The 21,054-nt window shown below is 37.5% G+C and overlaps 1 protein-coding gene across 1 annotated transcript; it reads right to left on the bottom strand.

Annotated features, from left to right (window-relative positions):
* Window positions 1–6,436: 6,436 nt before the first annotated feature.
* On the bottom strand, window positions 6,437–20,532 carry LOC132712063 (vomeronasal type-2 receptor 26-like). The gene is made up of 6 exons (XM_087893364.1): window positions 20,312–20,532; window positions 17,675–17,852; window positions 13,786–14,640; window positions 13,111–13,338; window positions 7,785–7,911; window positions 6,437–7,490 (listed from the first exon to the last, which is right to left on the bottom strand). The coding sequence occupies exons 1-6, from the start codon at window positions 20,530–20,532 to the stop codon at window positions 6,595–6,597; spliced, it is 2,505 nt and encodes an 834-aa protein (XP_087749490.1). The 3' UTR covers window positions 6,437–6,594.
* Between the last annotated feature and the right edge of the window lie 522 nt (window positions 20,533–21,054).

The raw sequence follows: 21,054 nt of genomic DNA on the forward strand, positions 1-21,054 counted from the left end.
TCGGAATAATATTCTGTCTTTTCTTAATATGCCTCAAAACATTTCATTCTTCTGGAAGGGGGTAGGAGCTGACGTCCTATAAGAGAATTAAAGGCTGCTTTAGTGGATTGCAAGTAATTCAGAACTCATCACCAGATGTGCAGCCAACCTCCATTTCTGTTTGCAGATCTTCAGCAAAGAAGGTCCATTAAGTCTAAGTAATTGTAACAGTTTTTTTGACCCCAGGAAAATTTTGTGGTTGAATGGCTATGAGAAGGAGACTCCTTGTGTTATAGTCTCCTATCCCCCTTTATTTATAAGCAGCAGGTTGATTTTATATTAAAAAGATGTTGACATACTCTAGAAAGTATGTAGAGAAGAGCAACAAAAATGATTAGGGAACTGAAGGTTGAAACATGAAGAATGATTGCAGGAATTAGGTATGTGGGGGTTTAATGAAAAGAAGAATTTGGGATCATATGATTGCAGTGTTCTACCATGTTTCCCCAAAATAAAACCCAATCTTATATTTTTGGGGGCTCCAAAATAAGCACTAGGGCTTATTTTCAGAGAAACATGATTTCAAAGTAATCGGCCTGTGTAGGGGGACCAATGGTATTAGGCAGTAGCTGCAGCCCACTGATCCCTTGGTTGGCACAATCTGGGGCTGCACAGCCCCCAAAATACAGGTGAGTTGATTCCCTGTCCAAGCAGCAGATAGAGGTAGAGGTGCGGGGGGAAGGCAGGCCATATGGACATGCCAAGAGGACTGCGGAAAAGCAAAGATTCGGTAGGCTGGAGTGAGCAGGCAGCCGTGGGAGCCCATGGTGGCACCAGCATGCCGATGGAGGCAGAGACGCTGGGCAGAAGGCATGTGATCCAAATGCACCATGCAGGATGCAGGCAAGCTGAGAGATGTGAAGATGAGCCCCCTGTTGCTTCCCGGTAGGCTTGTATTCATGTATCTCAGCTTGCCTGTGGCCTGCACGGCATGTCTGGATCACCTGTCTTCTGCCCCATGCTTTTGCCTCCATCTGCTGCTGATGCCGCCATGTGAAGATAACCCTCACTTTAGTGGCCAGTACTCCAGCCCATTGACTCTTGGCTTTTCCACATATTTGCCTCTGTCTTCTGCTTATACAGGTAATAAACTCACCTGTGCTATGCGGTCTGCAGCTGCTGCCCGATACCATCGGCCCATGCATGCAGGCCATGCCCTCTCCTTTCACCAGGGCTTATATTTGGGGCAGAGCTTATATTAGGCACAGGTGTGAAAATAATGCTGGGGCTTATTTTCAGGGTAGGTCCTATTTTTGGGGAAACATAGTAATATCTAAGTGGTTATCACAAAGAAGAGCGGGTCAGCCTATTCTCCAAAGGATCTGAAGGCAGAACAAGAAGTTGGCCAAAAAAAAGTTTTTTAAAAAAGTTGGCCACGCCCACCCAATCACATTACCCTCCCCAAACCATGCCCACAGAACCGGTAGTAACAAATTTTACATTTCACCACTGATTATGAGGTACACTCAGAAAAACAAATGGCGATGACGTTCCTAGATGCACAGAAAGCATTTGATAATGTGAGCTGGCAATTTATGATAGAACAATTACAGATGATGGAATTAGGGGAGAGATTTACAGATATGATAAAAACAATTTATAAAAAACAATCAGCAAAAATAATGATAAATGAAGAGATGACAGAAAAAGTTAATATAATTGTTGCATTCATCCTGGTGGGCTTCTCATGAGTAGTCCAGATTAGAGAAAGCACAAGGACAGGTGTTTCTCGTGATGAGAGAGCAGAGAACAAAAGGCTGCCATCTCTTTTATTAGTTATCAAAATACAGCGTCATCAGAAGGCGTTATTATGGCTACACATCTCATATTACATACACAAAATAGAAAAGCATCCATTCTCCATATAAGTTTCACATTCTACCAATTACAGTAAATCACGTGAATTCTAGGAAAGCGATACTTAAGGTGAAAAACAAAACTTAACTTACTAATGTTATCATATTTGCTGCCAGTTGCTGCCAGCCGAGGGGCCCATCCTCCCATTATCAGATTACCTCAACCCTCAGGAATGTTCTACAAGGAGATGTCTCTGCCTTTGCAAATACAGTCTATGTTCTGAACAAAGAGAGAACGAATAGGGCCCTTCAGAGAGTATCCAGTTGAACCCGCTTTTCATAGTCAGATTATTTCGGTGCTAAGTTCCATACACGTGTCCAACCAGTTAAACTGGTCTATACATGTACTATGGCCACCGCATTCCCACATATAATGAAAGGCACAAGGCAAGGATGTCCACTGTCACCATTGTTATTCATATTAACGTTAGAAGTCTTAAATAGACTTAAATAGACTTAAACAGCTCTTTTCTCAATTGGCAAATTCCTTTGGAAAGCTTATTTCTTAGCTATATTCAGGTTTTATTTTCAGAGGGATATTCTGACTTCACAGAAACCTGGGCCTGAATGGACACTACTGTTGACAGTTGACTGTAGAAGGTAGATCCACACTTTTGATACCTTCATTGTCAGTTCTAAGACTGATTGCTGTATCTCTTATTGTTTGGTTTCCTTTATATTAAATTTTAATTCACTTTAAAAAAAAAGAAGTGTTAAATAGAAACATAAGAAGAAATGAAGAAATAAAAGGAATGAAAATTAAGAAAGAAGAATATAAATTACAAGCCTTTGCAGATGATTTAGTTTTTGTATTGGAGGACCCTCAAACAGTGTGCCCTAAATTATTAGAACAAATAGAAGAGTATGGAGAGGTAGCAGGGCTAAAAATAAATAAAGACAAAACAAAAATACTGGTCAAAAATATTACAGAAAAACAGAAAAAGAGAATTGACGGAGAATTTATATTCAATAAATATTCAAATTGTGAAGAAAGTAAAATATTTAGGAATATATTTAACCTCAAGATGTTTAACGATAAAGGAAGATAATTATTATAAACTAAAGAAACAAATTGAGGAAGATTTGGAGAAATGGAAAAATCTACAGTTATGATTAATGGGAAAGATAGCAATAATAAAGATGAACATATTTTGAACATCTGAACAAAATAGTAAGGAAATTTATTTGGCAAGGGAAGAAAGCAAGAATTAGAACAAAACTTTGACAAGATGCAAGACTCGGTGGAGGTTTTCGACTACTGAACTGGGAACTGTATTATCAGGCAGCAACGTTGACTTGGATGAGAGAATGGATTGGTCTAAAAATATAAGACTATTGACTTTGGAAGGTCATGATTTGCAATTGGGATGGGATGCCTTTTTATGGTATGGTAGAAGTAAGATGCATACTTATTTTCAAAGACATTATGTAAGAAATGCATTACTATTAGTGTGGGAGAGGATTAGAGAGAAACATTATATGAAAATACCAGCATGGCTATCAACAATGGAAGCACTAATACATCCAAACATTATTAATATTAGAAATATTCTTCGATATAAAGATATATTAACAAATAAGGGGGAATTGAAAGGGAAACAAGAAATAGAAGAACAAGGGATTGACTGTTGTGGCCTGTCAGCTGCCTGTGCAGTTAGTAGCTGATTCCAACAGTGAGGAGGCTGGTGTGGAGCTGGTGCTCGAGTCAGACAATGAGGAGGCTGGAGAAGATGTGGTGCCAGAGGCAGGGATTCAGCCAGGGCCTTCAGAACCTCCAGAAGCTCCCATAAGTGAAGAGGAAGAAGAGGAAGAGCCTCTTCTCGATGCACGAGCATGCAGAGCTATTAAAAGGCAGGAGTGGCTTCTCAGGAGGAGGTCTCCTTGAGAGTAAGGCTTGGGGCTAATTGGCCACTCCCCTAGCCTATTTAAGGAAGGACAATTTGCAGGAAACAACTTTGTTTATATTCCTTCGCGTCTTGATTCCAGAAACGTTTTGATTCAGCTCTTGTGTCTCTCTTATCAGTTTTCCTGCAAATTGCTTCTGGGCATTCTTCCAACCACAGTAAGATTACGGTTATCTGAAATACTGTGCCTCAGAATTGAGTTTTTATTCTTTTGATTCTTGTCGGCTGTTAATGAAGTTAAATTAACAGCCCTTGTTCAGAAAAGACTGATTTAAACTGTACTTGTATTCAAAAAATTACTAAGAAAGCTCATTAGTAGTCCTTAATTAGTAAATTAAGGTTTGTACGGACTTTGTGTGTGCTGCCTTCTTTGGAGTCCGTAGCTGGGGCAGAACATTGAGATGGACTGGTATACTCATATGCAAATTAAAACAAGATATGAAAAAGATGCTAAATTATATGGTTTTTATTTCGAAATGACGGAACTGGATAAGATACTCATAGAAAGAGATGAAAAAATAATCAAATATATATATAACTATTTATTTAATATTGAGTTAGAAGAAGAACAAGTAAAAGAAACAATGATAGCCTTGGCCAAAAAATTTGGATACTCAATTGAGTTAGATAAAGGGCAGCAGCTATGGGAAAGGAATTATAAATTAACAATGTCCACAGCATATAAGGAGATTCAATATAAAATGTTTTATAGATGGCATATGCCATGGGGAAAACTGGCAAAAATGTTTAAAGATAAATCTGCAAAATGTTGAAAATGTAATCAGATACCAGGATCATACTATCATATGTGGTGGACATGTCCAGAAGCAAGAAATTATTGGATGAAAATCAAAACATGGTTAGAAGAAATGATACAACAACAGATAGATTTAAAACCTGAACTGTTTCTATTGGGTATTTTACCAGAGAAATTTAGTAAGGAGAACATATATTTGATTGTACATGTTATAACTGCAGCGAGGATAGTATTTGCGCAAAAATGGAAAGTGGAGACAATCCCTATGGAAGAAGAAATAATTAAGAAAATATTGGATTGTGCAGGAATGAATAGATTAACCTTGCTAGTTAAAGAAAGAGAGGAATCGGAATACTTTAAAATATGGGGGCAATTCTATGATTGGTTGGAGAAGAGATATAGATAGGATAATAATTATAATGTTATAACGAAGAAAGAGGAGAAAGAAGATAGATGTATTAATAGAACAGCAAGTAGAAAAATGTATAAATTATTAATAGAAAATAAAGAAATGTGGGGAAAATGTTATAATTAATGAAATGATGATATTAAGAAATGATAAATATCGGAGGAGTAAGAAAAAGACACAAAAGATGTACTCAGATGATACACTGAATGTTGGATTATGCATTCTATGTTTGTTTGTCTATAAGATTAAAAAAAAAACTTTTGATAAAAAGAAATCATTGGAATAACTTGTCTTCGGAAGTTGTGGGTGCTCCAACACAGGTTTTTAAGAAGAAATTGGACAACCCTTTGTCTGAAATAGTATGGGGTTTCCTGCTTGAGCTGGGAGTTAGATAAGACCTCCAAGGTCCTTTCCAACTCTGTTATTCTGTTATTTCTACTCTAGTTATATCATTCTACTTGACTTATTCTTTGTACTGGAAGTTAAGTTCATAACTGGGCTACAATTATAAAGACAGTTAAAGTTAAATCAGTCAGAGTCATAATTTTCAACATATTTTAATGCAAAACACAGACTACTTTTTTACATATTCTTAATTATTGTAATTCCATATTCTGAGAACTAAATGATTAAGCTAAACATTTTTAACAACATGGGCAAAATGAATGGTCAATTTGCCAATCAATTTGTCCACTATTAATATTTTAGAATATCAAGGACTATGTAATTGCTTATTGCCATCTCCACCTCCACATACAAAGAGGTATGTGGCAAATGAAAAGTAAAAATAAAAAATAAAATAAAAATCTATGATCTAAAAATAATAATTACAAAATACATTAAAAAGAAAAGAAAAAAAAACATAAAGGGCAGACTCAATGGACTATTAGGTCTTTTTCTTCCATAGTTTTCCATGGTTCTATAAAACTACATTTTCCCACAACCTACTCATAGTTCTGATTCATACTGGCATGTATTAATGAAACACTTCTACCCAGTTAGACCTAACTCCTATTCTCTTAATCTTTGGGGGGGGCGGTGTCTATCATTATTCATTTATTTATGCTGCCTAGCTGCAAAGTCATGAGTTTTTCCTGTGTCTTTGGTTTCCTAACTATTTTGTCTAACAATAAGTATCACTTTTCCTTAAGCAGCCTAGGAAATAATCATATTCTGGAGCAAAGCTTAATTGAGCCAATGTCTATAAATTACTCAGATCTTTAGGAATTAGAAGGATTTACTTTGAGTAATGTTAACTTGATTCATTACTTAAATCCATTACTTGAATCCAAGAAATATATGTTGTTGGGAAAAGGAAATAAGGATAACTGGGTATGCAGAAGAAGGTACATTCTGAGAATCAAAGAAAACAGAATTCTGCTGTGCTATAGATACTTTGAGAAGGCATGGCTTAGTAGAAAAAGGCTGCCATAGGAAACAACAGCAGTCATGAAAGTGATCAGGGCAAGGGCTCAGGCAGTCCTTTAACTTCTTGTTAGTATCTGAAAGATCAAATGAGGTGATAGAGAATTCGGTTTGGAGAAAATAAATGTCACTTTGTATTATTTTGTTAGAGTAGGGGGGAAGGCTGCATTGAATCAATGAGCAAACTGAACGTCATATTCTGGATTATTTTTTTATTAACTGTCCCTTTGTATTCAAATCAGGTCTCATAATAATGATATAGCACTTGGGGGAAAAGATGCAGCCCAGTAATCCAGCTGCTGAAGCCAAAATGGAGAAGATCTCCACAGCCACCATGTATTTCCCCTTGGTACTCAAATAGGTGGGAACAAATGATATCCAGACACTACAAAAGACCAACATGCTGAAGGTGATAAATTTGGCTTCATTAAAGCTATCTGGTAACTTCCTAGCTAGGAAGGCCACAGTGAAACTGACAGCAGTCAAGAATCCCAGAAAGCCGAGCACTGTATAAAACATTGTGGTTGAACCTTCATTACATTCTAAGACAATTTCTTCAGCTATAGAGTGCATGTCAGAATCTGGGAATGGGGGCGAAATTGTCAGCCACACTGTACAAATGATAAATTGTGCCAGGGAGCAAAATAGGATAATAGAAAAAGCCATCCTATTCCCCACCCATTTCCTCATTGTGGAACATGGCCTGGTGGCCATGAAAGCAAGAACAACAAGGATTGTTTTCCCTAATATGCAAGAAAGGGCTACAGAGAATATGATGCCAAAAGCAGCTTGTCGCATGAAACATTTTGCTTGGCCAGGTTGCCCAATGAAGAGCAAACTGCAAAGGAATGAGAGCAGGAGAACAATGAGAAGAATATAGGTGAGGCTCCTGTTGTTGGCTTTGACAATGGGGGTGTCCCTCTGTTTAATGAAAATCCCTAGCACCAAAGCTGTGATGAAAGAAAGGAAGAGACTAACACTGGCCAGGGTGATTCCCAGTGGCTCATTGTAAGACAGGAAGGTTGTTGTTTTTAGAATGCAAAGATTTTGAGCCTTGTTTGGATATTGGTCTTCTGAACATTGAAAGCAGTCAACCACATCTGCAAAAAACAAAACATCATGGTCAATTTTTGGAAATTCCCAGGTAGCAGGACTGAGAGTTAATTATTGGGTTTAATTTTTCCTAATTAAGTAATGCCTATTTATATTTGGTCTGATTCTGTAAATATACAGATCTGATATTTATATATGGTTCGTGGTAACCCTTTCATTATTAGTATTTATATAGCTATATCATTGGTTCGATCACCACATTAGAAGTCAGCTGTAGGAAGTTTGAAAATTAGCATTTTGAATCACAGTTAATGAATAGTTTTGCACGACATAGCTCTTACCCATCTGGTTTGAAATTTTCCCTTTTGCACATGGAAGGCAATCATAACAGCAAAATGGCTTCCCTTCTATTTTCATCTTCCTGGATCCAGAATAGCAATGGTCATTGCAAAGAGAAAGAGGTAGAACCTATCAAGAAGTGAAACTAGGATTTATTAAAATTGAAAAGTTTCAGAACGTTGTATTTGGCCGTGGATTTTACTTTAACACAATGAACGTAGGATCTCGATGTCGCAAAATTTCCTTCTGTTTTAGAAAGTTCAGTCAGACCTTCCAACTTCATGAGATCTTTTCTCCAAGAAGTTGAAAGGTCTGACTGAACTTTTTTTAAACTGACAGTCACATGGTCTTCTTTTGTTGCCCTGCATGCAAAAGAAAAGAGTTGGAGAGCAGGTTAGTGGGGGAATTGTGGTTGCTATGGAGTGGAAGTGAGGGTTTGTATTATCATTGCTCTGGGATTGGGTGGAAGTGAGAATTTTGCACTATGATTGCTCATATGTAAGTAAGAACCAGTAAAAGAGGAATGGAAAAATCCCTATCTGTAGATCAGCACTTTTCAGTCTTGGCAAGTTTACAATGGGTGAACTTAATGCTGCCTTGGGAATTCTGGGAATTGAAGTCCATGCATCTTAAAGGTGCTAAATGTAGACAAATGTTAATCTTAGAGTAGGAGTTTGTGTTTATATTTTTTTACTTTCTTCTGTACCAAAGAAAGTTGGAAGTTATTCTTTTTCAGTTTTCCTTCTTTTCCTCTTTCTTTCCTATACTTTCACTCTTTTTCTTTCCTGAGCCTTTTCTTTTTTCAAATCTGATTTTATTTGTTTATCCCTTAGCTTTGTTTTTTGATGTATGAAGAACCTTTTACAAAATGAAAGTAGGATGTTGATTTCCCAAAATTGCCTTCTGATTTAGAACAGTTATATTACGTGAATGTAAATATTTAGCTAGAATCAAACATGAAGGTAGGAAGACTAAGAAAATAGCATCATTTAGCTATTATCCATAAGAACTTGTTTCACATGTATACATCAAGTGGAAATAGAGATGAATTATTCTTTTCCCCCAAATTTAAATTCTGTCCTCTTCTTTGGCCACAGCAGTGGCCAGGTGTTCTGTCTGGACCATGCATGGTTCCTCATATGGGATTCTCCCCTTGCCTTTTTCCTTCCCTTCCATGCCAGGAAGGGAAGCACCAACTGTTTTCCTTTGAGAACCCATGTCTTTCAAGAATTGATAGGAAAAGTAACAAAGTAAGAACAACAATTTCACCATTCTTCCTGTCATTTTGGACAAAGAGGGGACATTGACAGAATCCCCATCCATTATCCTCCTCCTCCTCCTCCTCGTCATCATCAGAGTTGGAAGGGATCTTGGAGATCTTCTAGTCAAACCCTCTGCTCAAACAACAGACCCTACACCATTTCAGACAAATGGGTGCCCAGTCTCTTCTTCAAAGCCTCCAATGAGGGAGCACCCATAACGCCTGAAGGCCAGCTATTGATTGTTCTCATTCAGAACATTTCTCCTTAGTTCTAGGTTGCTTCCATCCTTGGCTAGTTTCCATCCATTGTTTCAGGTTTTGCTTTCTGGTGCTTTGGAAAATAAGTCGACCCTCTCTTCTTTGTGGCAGCCCTTCAAATATTGGAACACTGCTGTCATGTCACCACTGGCCTTTCTTTCCTAAATCTATACACCCATCTAGAGTATTTATTTCTCTTCCTGCATTTCACTGCTGATCCTTTTTTTAAAAAAGAATTTCACAACTCCACTGTGAAAATCATCCAAATAAACAACAACAACAACAACAAGAATCATCATCATAATCCAGGCAGCTGTTCTGCCCTAGCTCTGGATTCCCGAGGATATTGACACACACCAACAGTCCTTATCAAATTTCTTAAGTAGCAAGAATAAACCAAAGTTTGGCAATCAGCCCAGAAAGCAAGATACGATAAAACTTTTCCAAAAATGCTGTGATGATAATTACAAGTTGTTTCTAGCAAGAAACTTACTAATGCCGTGTGACTTAAATAGGCTAAGGGAGTGGCCAATTATCCTCAAGCCTTACTCTCAAGGAGACCTCCTCCTCCTGAGTAGCCACTCCTGCCTTTTGGCAACCCTGCGTGCTTGAGCATTGAGGAGAGGCTCCTCCATTTCGCTATCTCCACTTGAAGGAGCTTCTGGAGGTTCTGAAGGCCCTGGCTGAGTCTCTGCCTCTGGCACTACATCCTCTTCAGCCTCCTCACTGTCTGACGCGAGCGCCAGCTGCGCCGGCTGCTGGCACAACACCGCACCAGCTTCCTCGTCATCGGGATCAGCCATGATCTGCGCAGGCCACTGGCGGGTCACAACAGCAGCCCAGATGAAAGACCATTGAAGAAAGAAAGCAGATGGTGGGGGGGGGGCATACTTGCCAGAGTAAACCAGCATACATAGGGGCATACTTGCCAGAGTAATCCAGCATACATAGGAAAGATAGCAGATGGGGGAACCTTTGCTTTTGATATGGGGAAATAAAGCATGATTAGAAATTGCCTTCCCAGCACTTTAGAATAGGCTGAGGACAATCATACTATTTCCAGTGTACCTAAAATGGTAGGTGGCCATTCATCTGTTGCTGAAGAAAAGAAGAATGGTGGTTCATCCCTCACTTTGAAAGTAAAAGAGAAAAAGAATGTTTTTACAACAAATAAGAAAAAAAGTGTAACAAGTAGCTGCAGGCTTGTTTGAACATACAACTGAAAGTAATAAAGGAAAGGATGTTGAGGTTGTTTCCAAGGACTCAATAACAAGCAAAGTGGACAATACACAGAAGACATGTGGAAGAGATTATCTCTAGGAAAAAAACCAAATGACAATTTTTAAAAAAGGGATGAAGAATGAGGATATTTTGGTGACAAGTTTCAAAGATGGCCTTGCCACCTATAATGCATGTCTTGGAAATAAAGACACTGAGGATAAAGAAGAAAGAAAAAGATAGATAGCTGTATATGATGCAGAATTCAAATTATTATCAACAGGATCATAGATTGCAAAAATAACTGTTAGGCCCAAGCAAGCAAGCAACAAGAATGTTTAAGAGATTGGAGGCTAAAACCTATGAATAATGGTTATAGGAATTGCATATGTCTCTAGTCTAATGAAAAAGAAGGACTAGGGGGTGACATAATAGCAGTGTTCCAATATTTGAGGGTTCCTACAAAGACAAAGGGGTCAAACTATTTTCCAAAGCACCAAAAGGCAAGACGAGAAACAATGGATGGAAACTAACCAAGGAGAGAAGCAACCAAGAACTAAGGAGAAATATCGTAACAATGAGAGTAATCAACCAATGGAACAGCGTGCGCGCCTTCAGAAGTTGTGGGTGCTCTTTCAAAAAGAGACTGGACAAACAACTTGTTCAATTAGTTCAAGTGGTTGGATTAAAAGACCTCCAAGATCCCTTCCAGCTCTATTCTGATAGATAGATAGATAGATAGATTGATTGACTATTTTATGGCAATACTACCTATAATATAGGAATCTCTCCAGACTTCTTGTTTTCCTTGGGAAACAGATAAGTAAGGTTCCATGGAGCTTAGGAGGATGTGGGTCCTTGATTGCTTGTAACTTTGCAATGATTCAAGGCTAATTCCCTGCTTGATTCCTTCTTTCTCCCTGGCTGGGCATTTCCAAGTCAGGATAATCAATCACTGGATCAAATAGAGGCTGACTGTTCCCCAGAAACAAAGATTTGCAAATGGAAACGTGAAAATCTGGACATGCTATTTAAGAAAAGAGAAGATTAGAATTCAAATTGAGCCAAATTTTTATTGTATCTTGATTTTATTTGTGCATACGGCCACCAGTCAATGTCTGTACCCATCTCTTTTAGTTCTTGCCTCGTTCTTAGTTCCCCCCGGTTGTTTAACAATTAATTTAATTAATTTAATTCAATTTGAATTCCAAAAAGGTCAAACTGAATTAGATAAAATTTTGCAAGGGACACAGGACAAATTGATCAAAAAAATTTACAATTACTTACGAGGATATAAATTAGAAGAAGAGGTAGTGAAAGAAAATATGATAACCTGGGCAAAAAATTTCGGTTATAGTATTCAATTAGACAAATGGGAAAAACTATGGAAAATAAATTATAAATTGACAATGTCTGTACCCTATAAAGAAAATCTCTATAAAATGTTTTATAGGTGGCACTTGCCACCAGCCAGATTGGCAAGAATGTTCCTCGGCACGCCATCAACATGTTGGAAATGCAATCACCACAAAGGCACCTATTACCATATGTAGTAGACCTGCCCAATGGCGAAACAATATTGGCAAAGGATCAAAATACAAATAGAGGAAATAACACACCAAAAGATAGAATTAAGACCAGAAATCTTCCTACTAAGCATAGTGAATGGACACTACGAAAAAGAAACAACATATTTAAGTATACATATGATAACAGCAGCACGAATACTATACGCGCAAGGCTGGAAGAGTAGTGATATACCAACATCAGATAAAGTAATCAATAAAACTATGGAATGTGCGGAATTAGATAGACTCACAAAGGAATTACAAAATAGGGAAGAACATGACTTTTACTTAGTATGGGAAAAGTGGTATAGTTGGTTGAAAGATAGGAAAGAGATGAAGCAATAGGAAGTAAACAAAATGACCAAATATAGTATGATGGAAACAAAGAACAGACATAAGTCCACAAAGATCTATAGTAGATAGACAAAAGGGAACGACCAAATAAGGAAGAGTCAAAATACAAAGAGAAATGTATATTACAGTTGCGACACACTGGACATGTATTGAAATGGATGTTTATATGTTTTTGTTTTATACGTTTCATTGTTCTGTTTAGTTTGTACTTATAAATAAAAATTGGGGGGAAAAAAGAAAAGAGAAGATTAAGGGAAAATGCTATTTTTTGTGGGGAAAATCAACGTTCAGATGAATGGGACTGTTTAATAGACAAATTGAAATATTTCATATGTCTCATTATTAATTTGTGAATTATATGATGAATAGCTTTAATTACTTTAGCAGCTTTCAAATATATTTTTAAATTAGACAAGCTTGAAATGCCAGCAGAAATAGATAGCAGCTATTGGATTAAATTCCGCTAAAACCATAAAGATTTAACTTATGTTGCTATAGTGATATATACAGTGATTTAAGGTGTTTATTTCAAAATCTCTGGTCATTATTTCTTCATCTTTGCAGTTTTTGGCCTGACAATTTTAAGAGTAAGGTCCATTCGAATCAATAATTCTGGAAAAAAGAAGGGAAGGGGAAGAATACACAGTTTGAAATCTGAGCAGGAAATACCTGGTTAAACATGGTAGGCCAGGTGATGTCTTGTGCAGAAATGGTGAATAGCTTATTTGGAGAAGCCGCTGGGTTGATCTTTCCAACTTTGACTTTAACAAAGGTCCCGTTTGGGAATGTGACCCAGTTGATAATGTCAAATCCGGTATTTAAATCTCCATTTTCGTTAAAGGAAATTTTCTCTCCTGCAGTGTTATTAAATGACATGGTTCTCAAATATTGATGTAACTAAAATGAAGCAAAGGTTGGTAATTAACAAGAAGGGAAGGGGAGGGGAGGGGAAGGGAGAAGGAAAGGGAGAGGGAGAAGGAGAAAAAAGGAAGGGAGGGAGGGAGATCAATTTCAATGGTATTAAGTTATGGATATTGATTTAATACAACTGAGTACATTAATGGAATTAGTGTTTGTTAACTCCTCATCCATGTTTCTCCCCTGCCACAGGTGTTTTGAACCTGTTTCAAATAGCCACATATTGCTGTGTCTTAATCCTTTCCTCCATATTGTTGTATCATTGTTGTAGCCTTATTATCTATTCACAGTTACAAAGGTTTCTCTAGATCCCAGGATATGGAAAACAGAGTAGCAGGAGACTTAAAATCATAAGTGTCATCAATGTATCCATAAGAGTAGGACAGAGGACTGCATTAGAGAGAAGAGCAATGGGTCGCTTATTACCTGCCATGCCTTTTGAGTCAAAATAATTTCTCTCCCAACTTCTGACCTTGTCCCGTGTTTGAGGGAAAACATGGCTTGTAAAGCATGTGCCACAGCATAAACTGCATTGTAGATGCTGTAACTCTGTCCAGTCATGGTGGTATCAAACACAGACTTAGGTAGATTCTCCAACTTCTCTTCTCCAGTGCACAGCTTCCCAGCATCTTCATCTAACTTATCTTTAGGAAAAGAGCATTCAAAAGCCTCTTTCCAGAACAGTCTCATTAAATCATCTTCCGCTTCTGACGTTGGGTTTCTCATCTGAAGGAATTTATTAAATCCAGAAATCTCCTTGGAAGAAACTTCAAAACTTATAACACCATGGAAGACATCCATACCCCTGGTTTTTTGAAAGAGAAGGGATGTAAACTCCATCTGGGCTGGCATTATCCAAACTTTATCTTTTTTCTCGATGGGCATATCTTCAAATTCTGTATAATAGGGCAACATTCTAACAATGACGGTGACTTGGTTTTCACAATATAGGATAATGACATTGGTAGTGCTCTTCATGATAACAATGTACATTTTACTAAAATCTTTAAAGGCTGCTGTGATGTCATTAGAAAATGTTTCCTTGGCCATCTCTCCTATGAACTCAAAGCAGATACCTTGTTGGGAAAACAATGGAACAGAATTTTGAATGAATCTGTCTCCACTCTCATTACGCTGGAGAATCAGCCCAATCCATGTCCACCTAAAATACAACAGCAACTGGAGAATACCCACAATCTGTTGGTCACCATCTGGGAAAAAGCGATGGAAGAAAGCTGCTTGTATCTGGTCATCTCTCATAGGAGAAGATCCATATATCAGCTAAATGTAGAAAAAAAGGGGGGGAGGGGAGATATGATTTTCCAAAATTAAGTATTGATTATTTTTGAAAAATATGTTCTTAATTCATGATCTTTATTGTAAACATTAATGCAAGCATTAAAAGATATCTACCCTGTTTTCCCCAAAATAAGACATGCCCTGATAATAAGCCCAATTGGGCTTTTGAGTCATGGCAATAAGGCCAAGCACTTATTTCAGGGTTCAAAAAAAATATAAGACAGGGTCTTATTTTTGAGGAAACACAGTAATCTTAAAACCTTAAAACATAGTTGTTTTGCCACGCTGGCCAGGACTGAATGGGGTTTTAATGGGAATTTTAGTTTCATTTATTGTTTGAATTTTAATCTGGACTTGTTGCTTATTGCTGTGAGCCACCCTGATTCCTTGTGGAGAAAGGGCGGCATATAAGTCTGATTAAATAAATAAATAAATCTTGTTCATAAAAATCTGATGTTTACAGAATTGTTATAGAAATGCATTAACTGGAAATGTAAAGAAAAGGTTGAGGTTGTAGTTTTTTCATATACCCTAATGCTATTAAAAAAATCAGAAAACAGTTTTATCATATAATAGACTTTAATAAAAACAAGTAAAAGAAGAATGTTATAACTATCTCATTCAGGAAATGTTATAACCATCTCAGAATTGATTCTCCCTAATTCATTGAAGTGTAAAAGCAGCTGAGGGGAGAAGCACTTTTAGGTGGGCAAGATTGATGTCAATCATTTGAGGTAATCCAGACCATGAAACCACAATCTTGCAAGTCTGAAAGTATTTCCCTCCTACTGGTTTCACCTACAAAGTTACATTTAAGAAAAACAACACAAATCATCAATATGATGAATAATGTGGTGGCGACCATGTGACAGATATGTTTAGGTACTATACTCGATTTACTACTAAATCTGATCCAAGCTAAACTAAACTAAAACGCTATGATTCCTTAACTTATAAATACACTTAATAGAAATGTTAATGCACTGTATTTTCATCAATAATTTTTCTCACCATCTTTTAATAATAATATTAAGTATTCATGGACTTGATTAACCCTAACCCTAACCCTAACCCTAACCCTAACCTTAACGCTAACCCACCCTCCCTCCCTTCCTTCTTTCCTTCCTAGAGTTAATTCTGAGATGCTTTTTCAAAGATTTTTTTTAACCAGATCATTTTCTAGGCTACAGTTCTTCCTCCTATCCTTCAAAGTTATTGTAAATACAAGACCCAGGGGAAAAAGCTGTATACCGCCTTTATTGATCTTACTGCTGCTTTTGATTCCATAGATAGGAACCATTTGTGGAGGAAACTACAAGTTATGGGGATGGACCCCAGACTTATTTTGTTGATCAGGATTCTCTATACTAATACGGCAATTAGAGTCAGATATGCAGCAAATGGGGCCTCAACAAACAGCATACCGACAACTAGAGGAGTGAGGCAGGGCTGCCTGTTGGGCCCTACTCTTTTTAACCTTTATATAAATGATATCCCAGCGCAGCTGGATGATCTTATGACGCACAGCCCCCAAATAGGCTCTAGATTTATTAATGTATTAATGTATGCCGATGACTTAGTGTTGTTTTCTAGAACCCAAATAGGAATGAGGAGACTTCTTGACAAGCTCACACGTTACTGTACTGCAAACCACTTGACTATAAATGTAGCTAAATCAAAAGTTTTAGTCTTTGGCAACAAGAATAAAAAGCACAATTGGCAGATTAACGACACAAAAATTGAACAAGTTACCCAATATACTTATCTTGGAATTGTTTTTTCCAATGCAGGAGGTTGGACCCCGCACCATCAATACCTTTCTCAAAAGGTTAGAGCAGGAGCAAGCCTTGTATCTAAATTAAGTAAACAAATCCAACCAACCTCCATTTTACCTCTTCGTAAAGTCTTTCAGGCTAAACTTGTTCCGATCATGCTCTATGGTGCTGAAATTTGGGGTCTTACAGAGGCCCCCATATTAGAGAGAACTCAAAATAATCTGTTAAGGAGGATGCTTGGGGTAAACAATTCCACTTCAGCTGCAGCCGTCAGAGCTGAATTGGGACATTTCTCACTATACACCTATACAATCACTAGGGCAGTAGCCTACTGGCTAAAAATGACCCAGATGGATGCCAGCAGACTCCCTAAAATATGTCTAGAGGAACAGCAGATTTCAAATCCTCAAAGGTATTCCTGGCTAACCCGGCTGTCAGAAATATTGAACCGATATGGCGTAGGGTTCCCGTTGTGTGACACACTGAACCAAGTTAAACAACGGATTAAAGATATACATGGGCAAATGGATATGGCAACCCTTTCAACTAATCATTCCCTTAAACTCCTGACAGCAGTTAAAACAACTTTCACCCTGGAAAAGTATTTATATTTAGAAATGCCATCAGTGGAGAGACAGTTATTTGTTAAGTTTAGATTTGAACTTCTAGATACCAACGTTAGATTCGGCCGTTATCAGAAAATCCCGTATGACAAAAGAATATGCATATGTGGGGTAAACGTCGTGGAGGACACAGCGCATATAATATTCGAATGTAGTCTCTATCAGGAAGTTAGAAATCAATATCTGTCCCCAATTATAAATAAATTTCCCCACTGGAGTATAAGCCAAAAATTAGCATTTCTGTTGAGGGCTGACTCTCCTCCCCTGGTAAGAGCGATCACTCGATACCTTAAAAGGTTGACGGCAATACGAGCCAGTTATATCAAGGAAAATTTTATCGATTGTAAGAAAGATGAGCTCAGTTAGAGAGGAGCTATCCTATTTGGGTTATCTAGTCTTCTAGTCTTGGCAACTTAGCTATTGAAATTTGATATGGTAAAATTTTATGTCATCTATCATATATTTTTAGATTGCTATTTTTGTAACTGTTTTATCTTTTTCCCTTTTTCTCTTCTGTTCTGTTTGAAAAGGCCTTCGGGCTATTCAATAAACTATACTAAAAAAAAATGAAAAGTTATTGTCACAGCCCATGATATGTATTTCAAGAGCAAATCTTACCTGAGGCATCTTGTAGACATTCAAAACATTTGCCATGAAGGGACAGATGTGAGAGTTAGGTCCTGCAATAACAGATACTGCCCAGTCCTTAGTATCACACTTATAATTGAAGAAAAATCTGTCCCGTGTTGAGAGGAGCTCCATTGAAGCCAAGTAGGTCCATCTTGCCATGAAATAACTGTTAGAGAGGTGCATACCCAGAGTCATGTTGAATAAAATGTGATTGTTTTCACTGATCTCCTTTACAGCAAAAACTAAGGCCAGGATATGTTGGTAGTTCTGTAGAAAAAATCTACACAGATACATTACAAATCATATTTATTCTCTTAAAGAATGCCGCATACTTTCTTTACAATTCAGCTAAATGCTATGCAGAAAAAAACAGATTGTGTAGTACCATGCAAGAAATTATGTAAGTGCATTAGAACCCCAAAGTTTTTCCCATTGCCACAGATGGATTGAATTATAGCATTAATTTTTAAATTACATAACCAACATACATATATATATATATATATATATATAGAGAGAGAGAGAGAGAGAGAGAAATTTTACAGTCTTCTAAAACATTTTTCGATCAAAGGGAAAATGGTCTTGGACAAAACATTATTTTTTTTAAGCCAGGTGTTATGATTCCTAAAACGTATTCACTAGGAAACTGATGGATTGCTTGAAGGACTATTAATAATAACATTATGATTCACCTGTAATTGGATATTGTAAAAGTACACCTTGGGTACTTTTATGGGTAGCGGAAGAAAATGTATTTTGAACCTTACTCGAGAACAAATGGAATAACAGAGTTGAAAGAGCCTTGGTGGTGCAGCGGACTAAAGTGCTGTTAAATAGCACTTAGCTGCCAGCTGCCTGCAATTACTGCGAGTTCAAATCTCACCAGGCTCAAGGTTGACTCAGCCTTCCATCCTTCCGAGGTAAGTAAAATGAGAACCCGGATTGTGGGGGCAATAAGATGGCTTTGTGTAAAAAAGAACACCGCTTTGGGGGGGGGAAGCCTTATTAAGCAGGTATATACAAAAGTATGAAGGCTATTGCTTAATGCATTGTAAGCTGCCCTGGGTCTCCGGAGAAGGGTGGCATATAAATCGAACCAATAAACAATAAATAAATAAAGGGACTTTGGAAGTCTTCTCGTCCAACCCACTGCTCAAGCAGGAAACCCTGTGCCATTTCAGACAAATGATTATCCAATTTATTCTTTAAAAATCCCATTGTTGAAGCACCCACAACTTCTGGAGGCAAATTGTTTCACTGGTTAACTGTTCTCACTGTCAGGACATTTCTCCTTAGTTCTAGGTTGCTTCTCTCCTTGATTAGTTTCCACCCACTGCTTCTCCTCCTCCCTCACTTACAAGGAAGCTGTAGCAACAAAGATTGGGGCTGTTAATACACAGTGGTTTTTTCCTTCAACATTACAGATTTAAGGTCCTCAGCTCCTGTGCCTAAAGTGGGTGGAAGTAAAGCAAGCTAGAGAAATTTCTCTTTATTCTAGGTTGTTTCTCCCCTTGATTAGTTTCCACCCATTGCTTCTTGTCCTACATTCAGGTGCTTTAGAGAATAGGTTGGTCCCCTCTTCTTTGTAGCAGCCCCTATGATATTGGAACATTGGAACATGTCCTTCTTTCCATTAAACTAGATATACCCAATTCCTGCAACCGTTCTTCATATGTTCCACACAAGTGATGTATGGAACTCTATTTCTGGAATTCCTAGGAAGAAATGTAAATGTATTTTAAACCTTACTTGAGAGTAAACAGAATAACAGAGCTGAAAGGAACTTTGGAAGTCAGGAAACCCTATGCTCTTTCAGACAAATGATTATCCAATCTCTTCTTAAAAACCTCCAGTGCTGGAGCATTCACAACCTCTGGAGGCAAATTGTTCTACTGATTAATTGTTCTCACTGTCAGTTCTCCTTAGTTCTAGGTTGCTTCTCTCCTTGATTACTTTCCATCCATTGCTTCTTGTCCTACATTCAGGTGCTGTGGAGAATAGGTTGACCCCTCTTCTTTGTGGCAGCCCCTCTGATATTGGAACATTTCTAACATGTCCTTCTTTTCATTAAACTAGATATACCCAATTCCTTCAACCGTTCTTCATATGTTCCATACAAATGATGTATGGAACTCTTTTTCTGGAATCACTTATCTAGGAAAAGATGTAAATGTTTCATTGGGGCAGCCCTACATTTGTACTCCATACATGCTAAACAAACAAATTAAAAGTCCTACAAAATGCCATTGTTCCCTAATATTCAGAAGAAAAATTAAACTTTTAAAGGTTGACATTCAATTAGCTATAAACAGTGTTTCAATAGTAGAGCGCTGAAGTTTCATTCCACAGAAAGAAAATGAATATAGAATTTGAACAAAAGCAAATGGGATTAAATCTGTCTTAAACATGTGCATATGTATGTGTGTTTGTAATTTATTTGCCAGGTAAAATGTATCAGTTGAAATCCATTTCTATTAGCTTAAGAATGCAGGAACTAACCAGCAAGAAACCAGGAGAAATAATTTCTGCTGTAAGCAATACCACTAGTTAACTCAGTCCAGGCATCTGCTTAGGGAAAGATATCTGGTTTGAGACATGCTACAGCTAAAAAAAGAAAGTCTTTACATGAACTCATCAACCAGTTCTTCAGATGGATGTCTTCTGAAATCCACTCGATCAGATGGCATGTAGAACTGAGAGATTATCCCAGCTATCGTGAAATCTCCTGGCAGAAAATACTTGTGCTTAATAAATTGAGGTTTCCCCACGGCACATGCTTTAGTACGAGAAATAAAGCATGTAACTCCTGGAAATAGGACTGCTATTACTGCCAGGAAAAATACCATTTTTTCAAGAAGATTTTCATTACCAGATAACAACCGGTTCCACTTGCAGCAATGAAACATTAAAAAGAGAAGGTCTCATTATTCAGAATAGTCTGCATATATATTCTTTCCCAGACTGTGACATTTGTAGCCCTCTGGCTCCACAACTAATAGCACCTTTCATTCATCACCTGTTTTTTTTGGGGGGGGGGTTGTCTCTTGGACATCCCTAAGGATTTGAGAAGAAGTTGTATTATCGAGACTCTGCTGGTAATTATAAGAGAAATTGATGGATGTTCAGTGAAGCTCCTTAGAGGCTTTGAGTAAGAAATAGAACGATGACATCCATGGGCTCAGAACCAAAGGGCCCATAACTGACAGTTATATAGGAGCTAGAAGGAAAAAAACAATTCCAATGAAAAAATTATCATTAAACAACATTGTGCTAATTCTGTGGCTGTAAAAATGGAATTCTCTGGAACAATAGAATACTGACTTCCACCCTGATGAATTTTTGGAAGCACATTAAAAAATCTCTGATCC

The sequence above is a fragment of the Pantherophis guttatus genome, chromosome 4, assembly GCF_059756535.1.
Source record: "Pantherophis guttatus breed Tessera chromosome 4, ASM5975653v1, whole genome shotgun sequence".
In the NCBI taxonomy this organism is placed as follows: Eukaryota; Metazoa; Chordata; class Lepidosauria; order Squamata; family Colubridae; genus Pantherophis; species Pantherophis guttatus.